Here is a 14,028-nt window from a genome sequence, read left to right on the forward strand (position 1 = left end):
ACTGAATGCCCGTACAATTAAACCCGCCGTTATCATGGTGGTATGGGCGTAGCCATCACCGTTTGAGACGAGGTTAGTAACTTCGTTGCCGAAGCGAACATTATTAAAGCCAGTAATTTCAGCCAGCCGAAGCGAAGTCGAATTAGCGATGCATTTGTCATGCCAAAGACAGCATCGGGGATTCGTCATATGTCTCGGCAAAGTATACGACGAACAAAGTACAAAGTCAAGCAATTGCCGAGTTCGGTCCCCGATACATTCGTTGTCCTATATATCCGCCCCGTCAAAATCATTATTCGCTCTTTGGTCTCGATATGTTTATTGATTAATTCTATTATGGTTTTCACGGTCCAACAGTTAAAATTACCCTTTACTACATTGCAGTCCGATATTTTCCTTCTCCTTACGGACAAGTATCGTCTTCGAAGCTCACATCGCTTAAATATTGCGCAAGCGCATGAATCGAAAGGGAGATAAACCGTAAACTGACCGGGTTAATTGAGTTGAAGCTGCGCTCACTTCTGCTTCGTTTATTTAATAAGCGATCGGGTAACGAAGCGAATTAGAAGTACCGTTAATTAAACACCACGATAACGATAAGAGCGTACAGCGGAAATTCGATAAGTAAAATTGACTACTTCATTTTCATTCAAACTTCAGTGAAAACCTGCAATGACAATCATAGCGCACGTATATTTGCGTTAATACGTAACAACGAACAACTTATTGTCAACTGTTTTCGACGCCAGCCGGAAAGCTGTGGGTAGATGTTTGTCGACTGGAGATCGATGACTGCACCATGTCGCATATGCGGTGACCAGCACGTCTGTCTTGTTAAGTATTTCAGACCGGAGAAGATATTAAGCGGTATTGTTTACTATCCGAAGTTTGTTAATCGACAGTGACTACACGAGCTGTGAAGAGAAGCACTGTATAAATCAAGGATCCAGTGACCGTGGGACGATTCCCAGAATCTCCCGGATAATGATACATTCGAGCTCCATTGTCTCGATATTCATGGGACCAAGAAAAAATATCGAATTATTCGAACTTTGAGACATCCGACCAGGGCATATCATCACATATCACTGAAAGAAAACAAAAAGTAGAAAGTAGCTTTCATGTATATTTATTTGTATATACCTTTTTACTCACAGGGATCGCGATCACACACAATACAGGTCATGTTACAGTTGCACAAAACCCTCATTGGATTCTCAGTATGTTTTGATTCAAAACTACAGTGGAAACCGCCTAAGTAAAGACCGCGTAACTAAACAGACCTGGGCCCTTATTCTCGAAACATTCGTAGCCCTAAGAATTCTTAACTTTGATCGTAGCCAATGTGTTAAGAATGGGCTTAAGAAGTTCGTAGGACTTACGAAGTTTCGAGAATAGCTAGCCTGATAAGTAAACACTTTTCTTTAGTCCCGGAAAATTTCTTCATTAATAATCACTATTAGAGTCCGGTTAACTAAACTCGGATAAGTAAACAATACCGCTTAACTAAACGTCTTCTCACGGTCCCTGGAAGTAAATTACTTAACAAAAGAGACTGGATAACTAAATTAGCAATCACCACATAATGCGACATGAGGGGCAGTCATGTCAGTCTCCAGTCAAACAAACATCCTACTTACAGCTCGCTGGCGTCAAGCAGTTGACAATACACTGACAACTGGAGGCCAGCCCTGATAAGTTGTTCATTGTTACATGTGTATAAATATACATGCATATGGTTGTCATTTGCAGGTTTTATAAGTTTGGATAAGTAAAATACCTGATAAGTAAACAATTTTGGCGAGTCCCTTGAAATTTTACTTATCAGGTTTCCACTGTACATGTATTATCCGTTATCAGTAGTGTTTAGTCGTAACAGTGAGTACTTCCTAATTAATTCCTTGTTACTTGATCCTTATTAAATAACAAGCAAGTGACACCTTCAACTCAATTAGCCCTAATTAGTTTACAATTTATCGCATCCCTTTGATTCATGCCGCACCATGTGTAAACGTGTGGAAACAACCTCAATTCAGAGGTACTGATACTTGTCCATGAAAGGAAGGAAAATATCGAGTTTCTTTGCAAATATCAAGTTAAAAGGGTAATTTTGCTTGTTGGGACCATGAAATTATATCGAGATATCCAAAATATCGAGACCTCCGTATCAAGTTAAAAGAGCTTGAATAATGATAAATTATGAAGGATTTTGACAGGACCGAGATGTTATATCGAGACAACCGAGATATCAAGTTATCAGAGTTCGACTCAACAGTGCTTGACTGTACTTTGTTTGTCAGCCATTATCCTTTACCAGAGACCATATGATAATTCACTATTTGGTCTCTGTCTTTACTCATGGGTTTCAACAACATGATAAATACCTGTATCACTTAAGGTATTCCTTCAACAGCAAGTTACCTGGGTTTCAACAACGTGATAAATACCTGTATCACTTAAGGTATTCCTTCAACAGCAAGTTACCTGCCACACTGTCATATAACCGATCCTCTTAAAACAGTATTAAACACACCCACTCTGTACACCATGACTGATACGTAGGTTTAATTACATGTACAGACATTCAGTCTGCCTGTATCACAGGAGAGTTATAAGATGGAAGTCACAGTTGTGTAGGTCTCATATACTTTCCATTGTAGTGAAACCTGCAAGCTAATCTGGAAACTTAATCAGTCAGAAAATACATACTATATTAAAGTTGGTTTTCTTGCTCACAATGTGTCAGGGTTAAACGTTGGCATTTCCACCTGTCGTACTTATAGGATAATCACCAAGTATTGACCTTGGGTCCACTCAGTGAGATAAGCATGATGTCTGACAAGAAAAGCCATGTTCAATGTTTCAAACTGTACAGGCCATGGGCTAAACCCAAGTATATTCCACAATGAATCTTGTATTGACCAGTTAATGGAAGACAGTGTCCAGGCAAACAATACTAGAGCTTGTATAGCAGGCAGGAGGTTTACTAAGTCAGTGGTAGCCTTCCTTCTGAAATTGGGGCAGTGGGGTAGCCTAGTGGTTAAGCATTAAGCTCGTCAAGCTGAAGACCGGGTTCGATTCCACACATGGGTACAATGTGTGAAGCCCATTCTGGTGTTCCCTGCCATGATTTCTGGAATATTGCTTAAAGCGGTAAAACTAAACTTCGCTCACTCACTCCTTTTGAAATTACATTGAAACCAGTCATGTAAATGAAATGTGTGTGAGCTTCGAAATGATTCTTACAGGTGTCAGTATTCGGAAGTGGTGAGTACTAAAGAAACATGGCTGCAAGTTTCTAAGTGGGTCAGATACCAATTTCACTGTTATGACCTCTGACCTATTCTATGTTGCAGCCAGATCAACAATGGCGTCTACCGCTGTGGGTTTGCCCAGAGCCAAGAGGCATACGACAGCGCCATCATAGGACTGTTCCAGGGACTTGACCACGTAAGATAAACCCACAAGTACATAGTGGAAAGAGCCCCAGATTGTCTAACATGGATGATCATAAGACTGATTCTCTAACATGGATGATGTAAGACTGATAAGACTGATTCTCTAACATGGATGATCATAAGACTGATTCTCTAACATGGATGATCGTAAGACTGATTCTCTAACATGGATGATCATAAGACTGATTCTCTAACATGGATGATCATAAGATTGATTCTCTAACATGGATGATCGTAAGACTGATTCTCTAACATGGATGATTGTAAGATTGATTCTCTAACATGGATGATCGTAAGACTGATTCTCAAACATGGATGATCGTAAGACTGATTCTCTAACATGTATGATCGTAAGACTGATTCTCTAACATCGATGATCGTAAGACTGATTCTCTAACATGGATGATCGTAAGACTGATTCTCTAACATGGATGATCGTAAGACTGATTCTCTAACATGGATGATCTTAAGCCTGATTCTCTAACATCGATGATTGTAAGATTGATTCTCTAACATGGATGATCGTAAGACTGATTCTCAAACATGGATGATCGTAAGACTGATTCTCTAACATGGATGATCGTAAGACTGATTCTCTAACATGGATGATTGTAAGATTGATTCTCTAACATGGATGATCGTAAGACTGATTCTCAAACATGGATGATCGTAAGACTGATTCTCTAACATGGATGATCGTAAGACTGATTCTCAAACATGGATGATCGTAAGACTGATTCTCTAACATGGATGATCTTAAGCCTGATTCTCTAACATGGATGATTGTAAGATTGATTCTCTAACATGGATGATCGTAAGACTGATTCTCAAACATGGATGATCGTAAGACTGATTCTCTAACATGGATGATTGTAAGACTGATTCTCTAACATGGATGATCGTAAGACTGATTCTCTAACATGGATGATCTTAAGCCTGATTCTCTAACATGGATGATTTCTAAGATTGATTCTCTAACATGGATGATCGTAAGACTGATTCTCTAACATGGATGATCGTTCGACTGATTCTCTAACATGGATGATCGTTAGACTGATTCTCTAACATGGATGATCTTAAGCCTGATTCTCTAACATGGATGATTGTAAGATTGATTCTCTAACATGGATGATAACATGGATAGACTGATTCTCTAAGACTGATTCTCAAACATGGATGATCGTAAGACTGATTCTCTAACATGGATGGTAAGAAGACTTGATTCGTCTGATTCTCTAACATGGATGATTGTAAGATAAGACTGATTCTCTAACATGGATGATCGTAAGACTGATTCTCTAACATGGATGATCATAAGACTGATTCTCTAACATGGATGATCATAAGACTGATTCTCTAACATGGATGATTGTAAGACTGATTCTCTAACATGGATGATCGTTAGACTGATTCTCTAACATGGATGATCGTTAGACTGATTCTCTAACATGGATGATCTTAAGCCTGATTCTCTAACATCGATGATCGTTAGACTGATTCTCTAACATGGATGATCGTTAGACTGATTCTCTAACATGTATGATCGTAAGACTGATTCTCTAACATGGATGATCGTAAGACTGATTCTCTAACATGGATTTACTTTGTGTGTCAGGCTGAAGAGATTCTCAGCAAACAGCGCTACTTGACAGGGAGTCAGGTCACGGAGGCAGACATCAGACTGTTCACAACCCTTGTCAGGTTTGACAATGTCTACCACACGCATTTCAAGGTAAAGATTTACCTGTCAATATGAATAAGTTCAAAACCAACTTAATGTTTGTTCATTTACTTAAGAGACACGCAATACTGAAACAAATGAAAATTCATCTCATAATACGCATAAAAACTTCTAGTTTCAGGAATGAAAGTGTTTTTTGACAAGTCAAACGATTTTGAATCTGAAACTGAAATTAGTAACCAGTAACTGACATAAAAAGCAAGAATTGGGGGGAAAAAACTCATTTGTGCAGATCTGTACACCTGTAAGTGAAACAAAACTGTTGACTGTGTTTCAGTGTAACCGACGTCAGATTATGAACTACCCCAACCTGTGGGGATACACCCGTGACATGTATCAGCTCCCTGGGGTGGCAGCCACTGTTGACATGGAGCACATCATGAAGCACTACTACGTAAGTACACCTGTATTCCCATAGATTACCTGCACAGTACGCCTTTAAGATATACCCATAAGATGCCTGTAGAATACACCTGTACAGCACATAGGTACAGTTTACTCATAGCAGTACACCTGTATAACCATGGGATACCTCTACCTGTACAGCACACCTGTAAGATATATCCACATGATCTGGAGAAAACAACAGTAAGGTATACCCATAAGATATACCGTGTAACCGGTAGGGTAAAGTTAGAGTCAGGTCGAAAACTGCTTTAGTGAATGGTATGACAAGTGTTCTGTAAACTATAACATCCCTGTGTTGCTACATCATTGGGTGATCTAGGCGACCACTTGACATCAGTGGAAGGACCCTGCATATAGGAAGTTGTAACATGTAAGGGTATGAACAACTTGCTTTAAACTTTTTTTCATTGTCTGATTGAATAGTATGTGATTGTTCTTTATAGTAAAGGTTGAATATGCCATGGAAGTAAATAATTGCACCCACCACAATACAATTTACGAGTTGACATTCTTAACACGGTGTCACTGTAACCATAACAACAACAAGTAGAAAAAACTTCTATCTGATATATTTTGTTTTCAGAAAAGCCACAAGACTATCAATCCCTTTGGCATTGTTCCTGTTGGTCCAAGCCCAGACTTCACAGCGCCCCACGGCAGAGCCAAACTATCAGCGTAGGATGTCAGATGTTCCATAAAGGGAACACAACACAATCCAGGCCCCGATTTCTCGAAACAAACTTAAGTCTGAGTTTTGACTTAAGTTAGAGTTTTTACTCAAATTTGAGAAAATGCATTTCCCAGAATGAGCTGAAATCGATATTTAATTCAAACATAGTAGATAATTTAAGTTTGGTGAATAGAATACTGAAGTTGTTTGGGCTTTTTGCATTTTAAAAATGCAGCTGAGTTAAAATTCAGCTGTTTCAAATAGTCAAACTCAGTTTGAGTAAAAACTTAAGTTTGTTTCGAGAAATCGGGGCCTGGCCCCGATTTCTCGAAACAAACTTAAGGCTGAGTTTTGACTTAAGTCTGAGTTTTTACTCAAATTTGAGAAAACGCAGGAAAATGCATTTCCCAGAATAAACTGAAATCAATATTAAACTCAAACTTAGTAGACAATTTGAGTTTGGTGGATAGATTTCTTAAGTTGTTTGGGCTCTTTTTTATTTAAAAAATGCAGTTGAGTTAAAAATTCAGCCGTTTGAAATTTTTAAACTCAGTTTGAAATTTGAGTAAAAACTTAAGTTTGTTTCTAGAAATCGGGGCCTGATGTTTGACAGACACTACACTCAGACTGATTTGACACAATCAGCCTAGCATTCTCACAAAGGGATAACAGCACTGAATTTGTTCTCATTCACAATACTCCATTCAGTTCATATATACTGATATACTAATATACTCTGTGAAGGAGCAAACTTACTTCACACATAATGGAGATTATATTTTGCATATTAGTTAGTTTTATATATTTTTTACATACAAATCAAGCAATTGTATGGACACATTTATATATTCAACACTCTGATACTAGGATGCTACAAATGAAACACTTTGTTTTTGTAGCTTTTTTCGTTGTTTTAAATTTATATATATTTGTTGTTTGTTTTGTGTTGTTTTAAATTACATATATATGGTTCTTCTTAACAGATTAACTGTAAGAAGCCAAGTGGTTACAAAAAACATCAACTGCCTTTCAAAATAAACACATTTCAACATACTGTGAATCCATGTCTTATTTTACACTAAATATTTTTAGTATCTGTGCATTTGTAAGCTATCTTGATTACATTAAGATAAGGTCGATCAACAAGACAAGCGAACCACAGAAGTCTTCACAGGAATATACTGATCTAATGTTGTTATAGAAAAGCTTCAACCCAATTGTTCAACAGTCAAGAGTTGAATAAAGATGATAGAGTCTGAGAGAAACTTCACTATCATCTGCATCAGGTTCAGCTCAAACAGTTATTCTTATAAAACATGTTTTCTGTGTGGATCTGAATCTCAGTATCAGGATACATATGAGAGCATGGGGTGAAACATTTTCTTCCGTGACCAGGTCCGACTGCCACTCTCCTACCCCGAGTTCCACGCGGCAAGCCAGCATAGTACCTCTGCCACAGGCCAGAAAAATGTGACGATTCGTCACATCTTGCACTGTCCATTCAATATAATGTACAGAATTCTTTTACTCTTTTATTTTTGACGAGTCTACACATCTAACTAAAATTCTTTAATAGAATGAATTAGTTTCACTGAGAAAATATCCAAAAACTTGTAACAATATTTTGATTTGCGTAGCGATCCTTTGTTTACATAAGTTGTCTACATCGAAGCCGACTGAGAGCAAATGATGCAGCCAGTTTGATATCTAAATATGTACTGTCATAGACCTAACTGTCGCAGTTGTGGAAGAATATATATGTAACAATGTAAAACATTATGAAGAGAGCGCCGAAAAGATTTCGGGAATCCAGTCTCTTCTTATTACAAACAAGAGAAAAGTCCGGTCACGTGATATGCAAATTAGCCTGTGGCAGTGATGTTATGTTAAGTCACCGCTGTGCCGGAGTGTGGTCCAACTGCATGACTAGCTGTCCACTTCTCTGATTGACATCATGTTCAAATAAACATTTATACTCAAAGGCCAAAGTTACTGTAACACGCAATCACAAGCAACTAACAGAAATTGTGTAAACTTTCACTGTCGCAAAAACAAATATTTCAAGGGATGGGAATGATCAAAAGTACATAAGAACAGCACAGCTGGCATGAGCAAATGAGCCATCACACAAGAAGGGTTCACAAGTATGTTCACATGGTCGGTACCGAGTGTGTCCACCGTGTGCATTGATGCAGACCTGGCACCTTCACCTCATTGAGTACCGAACATGGAAAAAAGTCCTGGAGAAAATCCTTTCATATGTGAGGAAGGATTTGGCGGAGTTCCTGCAGTGTTGTGGGGTTGTTACCATTGGTTGGCCACCAAGGGAACGGTCAAAGACTGGATTGTTTGTTGAAAGCCATAAACTCTCCATCTGTCATGTTACTCTAATGGGTGGCATGTTTAACTTGTTCCAGACTAATGAATCGAGGTGTTTTCTCTTATTTTTTCAAATTTGTCTTGCTTCTTGCAAATTTGGCCAATTCAAACAGCTGCGTGGCTGCATTTCTTTGACCATTTTACCACACTCTTTTCTCTGGTTATAATCCCAAAATTCATTCACCAATGAAAAAACACAATGTCACAGTAATCTTTGCCTTTAAATTTAGTTTTTCTAATTTTACAAATCAAATTGTGAAAATCCTTTGTGACTTATATACAAAGATGAACCCTTTGACAGCACAATCTGAATGATGGTATGTTGTTAAAAGTTAGTTGGCTTCATTTGTTTACTATCTCAATTCAGAATTGTCAATCTTAACCAAAGGAAACTCAAACACAACAGTTATTTCCTTTGAATTAAACAATGGCAGGATGTATAAAATATGCACAACTGTATAATGGGGCTGCTAAGAAAGGCTCTTTTTTGAGAATGTCGTTTCGTTACCTTTGTTCTGAGAGTTGCCTCCCTTTCATAACTTGTTTTTGATTTCTGTGAAGGTTGTATAAAACTGTTGGTAACTGTTTAAAAAGGAGTTTCCAATTATTTCAGCACAATGGCTTCTGACTGGCACCAATGTTTGTCTTTTAAGACAGATCAACAAGCACATTGACTGAGATGTGTGAAATTGATTGAGATCAATATTTATTGCTTACACATGAACATAGTGGAAGGCAAGGAAATTGTTCAGTAGCTGCCATCATACAGCTGGAACATTCCTGAAGCCCAGACTTAAGCGGTCACTGGGGATCGAAACCCCACTCAGACACATTATTGACTCGAGCCAACCAGTCCTTGTACCCATTAATGCTGAGCCTTAGGGACCACCACACCACGGAGCCGCAGGTCCGGGAACATTGAGGCCTGAACAGAACAGCGAACTTACATGGTGACTAAAAGTAGTCTTGAAACACAAGAAGGCAAAGCATCTTTAGTCACTCTCTTGTGCAGTCGCCTGAATAGTAGTTTCCATCTGGTGTCCAATGTACTTGGGTCTAAATCTCAGAAAAGAACAACCTGCAATATATGCATCAAATTCAACAAATACATCAAGTATGGAAAACTTTTATTCCTTCCACAGAAGTGAGTATAGATACTGGTTTGATCATAATGTTGTGGCATCTATGATGTGTCAGACCCACTCATTCCTCTTAGTAAGTTCTTAAAACACTTAACAGAAGTATATCAAGCAAAGGCCACAGTACTGTAGCTCACTTGTTGCATGTTCACATATTTGAATATTTTCGTCACCTCCACACAGATAGTGTTATGTTTGACAACACTGCCTCTACACCAACACAGCACTGAACTATTTTCATCACATGGCAAGTACCGGTAGTACAGGCCCTGATATACATTATAAGTGTGATCATTGCCAGAACAGAATTCCCATCATAGTCTCACTCAACTCAACACAAATCCAGACATATTCATTCATTCAATCAGGCAGTCAGTGAGTTGAGTTTTATGCCGCTTTTAGCAATATTCCAATATATAACGGCGGGGCATATTCATTCAGAGCATCAACATCTGATCACAATACACAAGGATATGGCTTACTACAAATGTGCTGTATCATTTTATTACAGACTTCAATAACATCTCTTTACTGGGTTTCTTATAACATCTTTTGATTGTGGTGTTAACAAAAACAAAGAGATACTGTTCATAATACACCAACATCTGTCATCAGTACGTCCCTTTGATTGTCAGTAATTCTTTTCCCCAATACCTATTCATACAGGCTTTGATGAATTATTGGTTTTGAAGAACTGACAGTATGAGTAAGACTCTCATTTATTCTGATATGGCTTTTTCATGGTATTGTCATCTGCAAACTGTCCAGAGACGTAAATGCTTTTGTGGTTAACCTCAGTCAGGCCTCAACACAGGAAATGGCTGTCGAAGCGAGTCAAAGGATGAATACTGCAGAGAGATGTGCATATACATCTTCTTCCATTCAGTTCCAAACACAACCAGTGAATGGATTTCTGTACCATGACAGTCTGCAATATTCCAGCATAATACTGGTTGCCTGTAAATAACAGTCTCTTAGCAAGACAAATCCATGGTTGACACCACAGGCAACAATCCACAGTTTTGCTGCACAGTCTTGCTACACCTTGACACGAGTCAGGTCACTCAATATATCGATCTGATCATTACTGGTCAGATCCAGTTAAATAACAAGAATGGGATATCAGTGTCTCAACACAGAGGAATATTCATCCGACTGAGTCTGAGGATGAACTCAAGCAGGTACATCTGAAGTCGGATCTCCTGACGGTTGTTGGTCACGAAGAATCCTGGGACTCCAGCCTTCTCCAACATAACCTGTTGGTCCATAACCTTCTGGTCAAGGTCAAGGATGACCTTCATGTCCTTCTTCTTCAACTCCTATAAAACCACAGCGTTTGGTCATTGTCTGAATAGAAACAATACAAGGATTGAGAAACTAAAACCTACTATGTATTTTGCCACGGAGAGTAATATTTTGCTAAGTACTGTCCTTCCTTTCTACCTCCAGGCTACCACCGAAAAGTCTAGAAGTACTGACCTCCAGCTCCCTCTGGATCTGCGACTGGACCAGTGGAAGGTTGTGGGGCTTGGTCTGACAAGACTGCAGCATTTCTTTGTGTTTCTTCTGCATCTCGTGACGCTGAGCTTCAAACACCAGTCACAATCAGAATTAACTGGGGTTCTTGAATTTTTCTGGTACACAACAAGTATTACTGTCTTAGGACACCCATAACAATGCCTTTTAATGGGAGGGTAAGCAAAAGGACATGAAATGTGTACATGAATATCAATAAAATCACATAAATATCATGCTCATGGCTCTTGGTGAAGGTCTGAAAAGTAAGGTTCAACACAAATTTTGAAAAAAACAAATCCAGTGAAAAGTCGATTGAACAATGGTTATCAGTCAGTCAAATTGTGGCACACACCTCTCTCCCATTGGTTTTACAAGGTACAATGACGCTATGAACAGTCGCCTACCCTTGTGTTCACTGTTGAGCTTTGACCTCTGGTTGAAGAGACTCTTCTCTTCGAGATGCTGCACTTCCTCCAGACTCCGGACAATCTCAAACACTGTCCCATCCAGCAGGGCATTGGCCAGGCCAGACAGCAGGTCATAGGGCAGACGCTGTTGGAACTTCCTACAACAACTCTCAAACTATAATGTGCTTCTTACAACACAGTTATACGCATGTAGTTTTCTGGCTATCATATCCCATAAATTAAACTAGCTACTACAAGAAAGAAACTAGATAATATCTGGTCTAAATATTGATTAAAGTTAAAATTCAAGAAAAGGTTCATCAATGTTACAATACATATTCCTGTAATTGAAGCATGTCTCACATGGGCAGTTCTCTAGCCATGCTCTGCAGTTCACTGTTGAGGAGGTAGTGATTCTTCTGACGCTGCTCTTTGAGGGACTGATCATCACTGGATTGAGCATCCCCTGCATTCATTGTGCGGCATTCAAGTATATTCACCAGTGTAGAAAAGCTGCAAATGTAACATGGAAGATGGTCTCTTTGAATAGCATTTAGAATGGCTCTCTCCTTAATATGGAAGATGTGATCATACATGTATAAAATGTCAGTAAACATGTTTGCAGATGAAAATACAGTTATAAACATGCATATGCACTTTGAGAGATAATAATATGACATAGGTAAGATTGAAATAATATAAAACATCAAAACAAAAGCACATGTTATACACACTATGCAGTTATTGATGAGGAAAAACAAAATGTCAATTATAGATCAGGTTTGTTTACACATCTCTATTAGACCAAACATCCTACATTCATCACTGCAGGTCGGATGTTCCAAAACTTCACACAACCAAAAACACATATGTTGTGTAAACGTTAAGATATGTAAAATATTGATTTTGAACATAGTTGTGACATCAGTAATTAAAGCTTATAATCAAACATCATACAATCATACAATACTGGCAACACTGTCAACAGGATACATGTCAGCAATTCCAACCGTGTTCTCCAACTCCTGTCCTGTGGGTGAGAGAAGTTATGTTTCAGGCTGATTCTCCGAAATATTCTAGCTTCACATGTACTGAATAACGCTAATGACGTCCTGTCACCAATCACTTATTGGCGAAACCGATGGTCCACAACTGTCGATCGAAAACTGAACAATCGTAACTTTACATCACTTCGCATAAATCCATAGGCATTTTGGCATTGGTATGTGCTCAGGTTAAGAACAGATATACTACAAGTAAGTGAATGTAGCTGGAGCGCCGGTATTAAGTTTGTTTTATATATTATCAATTATGTTTTCCTGTGAGAAAGCGTTCAAAGAAAAGACTCACAAAGGGAAGCAACTCTGCTTTACGCGAAACTCCTGACAGTAACATACTACTCAAACGCAGTTGGAAGCTTTGCAAAACCTAGACTAAAGCTTAGTCTCTGAATATATATAATATTCATAGTAACAAACAAGCCCATTTAAATTGAAAAGGAGCCCCAGGGAGACCAGGAAATCTAGACTTGCTTTATTTAGGGCTTTGGCACTGCAGAGAGGCTTGGCAGTAGGGAAAATAATGTGGTTCAGGGACTGTGAGACAGACTAGTGCACACCCATCTTACTGTCGTGACTACAAGTGGACTTTGGTTATATTATAAATGATACCCCGATTTCATATTCTTGTTTGATACTGCATTGAAAGAATTAAACAATTAAGATAAACAATCACGGTATATAAATACATAAAAGAGGAAATATCCCCTTGCAAAAACAATTCACAGACATTTTTGATAAAATTGCGCCACAGCCGAGTGAAAATGGTCAGGTTTTTTTTAAAATAAATAGTGCACCCGAAGATGGACCAGAAGAAAACTAACCTACACTTGGGAGTATATACTGTCGGTACATTGCGTCAGGCTTGACTAACACAGCTCTTAGACAGAATACCCGTGGAGGTCCGTGTTAGAATATAGTGATCTTCGGCAACCCATGCTTGCCGTAAGATTCGACTAACAGGATCGGGGGTCAGGCTCGCTGACTTGGTTGACACATCGGTTCCCAATTGCGCAGATCGATGTTCATGCTGTTGATCACTGGATTGTCTGGTCCAGACTCGATTATTTACAGACCGCCGCCATATAGCTGGAATATTGTCGAGTGCGGCGTAGAACTCAACTCACTCACTCACTCACTTTGACAGAATCTCACAATAGACCAGTACCGATGACAAGGAAGTTTTTTAAAAGTCGATTCTCTCGACTATTCGCAGCACACATACCCCAATGCAAGAAAGAACTGTCGTC

General features: G+C 38.8%; 2 protein-coding genes across 2 annotated transcripts; one reads left to right on the forward strand and one right to left on the reverse strand.

Moving 5' to 3' along the window:
* The first annotated feature begins 3,235 nt into the window (after window positions 1–3,235).
* On the forward strand, window positions 3,236–7,330 carry LOC124273732 (glutathionyl-hydroquinone reductase YqjG-like). The gene is made up of 6 exons (XM_046709034.1): window positions 3,236–3,267; window positions 3,357–3,450; window positions 5,074–5,190; window positions 5,477–5,593; window positions 6,191–6,322; window positions 6,876–7,330. The coding sequence occupies exons 1-5, from the start codon at window positions 3,236–3,238 to the stop codon at window positions 6,284–6,286; spliced, it is 456 nt and encodes a 151-aa protein (XP_046564990.1). The 3' UTR covers window positions 6,287–6,322; window positions 6,876–7,330.
* Window positions 7,331–9,766: 2,436 nt separating this feature from the next.
* LOC124273733 (protein DGCR6-like) lies at window positions 9,767–13,064 on the reverse strand. Its single transcript, XM_046709035.1, is given in 6 exon segments — window positions 9,767–11,114; window positions 11,116–11,142; window positions 11,275–11,381; window positions 11,718–11,878; window positions 12,084–12,233; window positions 12,678–13,064. Coding segments are annotated over 5 exon segments (597 nt in total). The 5' UTR covers window positions 12,197–12,233; window positions 12,678–13,064; the 3' UTR covers window positions 9,767–10,925.
* Between the last annotated feature and the right edge of the window lie 964 nt (window positions 13,065–14,028).

The sequence above is a fragment of the Haliotis rubra genome, unplaced genomic scaffold (genome assembly GCF_003918875.1).
Source record: "Haliotis rubra isolate DU_JTF1 unplaced genomic scaffold, ASM391887v1 Scf1833, whole genome shotgun sequence".
Classification (NCBI taxonomy): domain Eukaryota; kingdom Metazoa; phylum Mollusca; class Gastropoda; order Lepetellida; family Haliotidae; genus Haliotis; species Haliotis rubra.

What these genes read in the sequence shown, in the direction of transcription:
- LOC124273732 (XM_046709034.1), top strand. Translation starts at nt 3,236, where the DNA reads ATGATTCTTACAGGTGTCAGTATTCGGAAGTG. An exon ending in GGTGTCAGTATTCGGAAGTG is followed by an intron (nt 3,268 to 3,356) that starts GTGAGTACTAAA and finishes TCTATGTTGCAG; the next exon opens with CCAGATCAACAATGGCGTCT. An exon ending in TGTTCCAGGGACTTGACCAC is followed by an intron (nt 3,451 to 5,073) that starts GTAAGATAAACC and finishes TTTGTGTGTCAG; the next exon opens with GCTGAAGAGATTCTCAGCAA.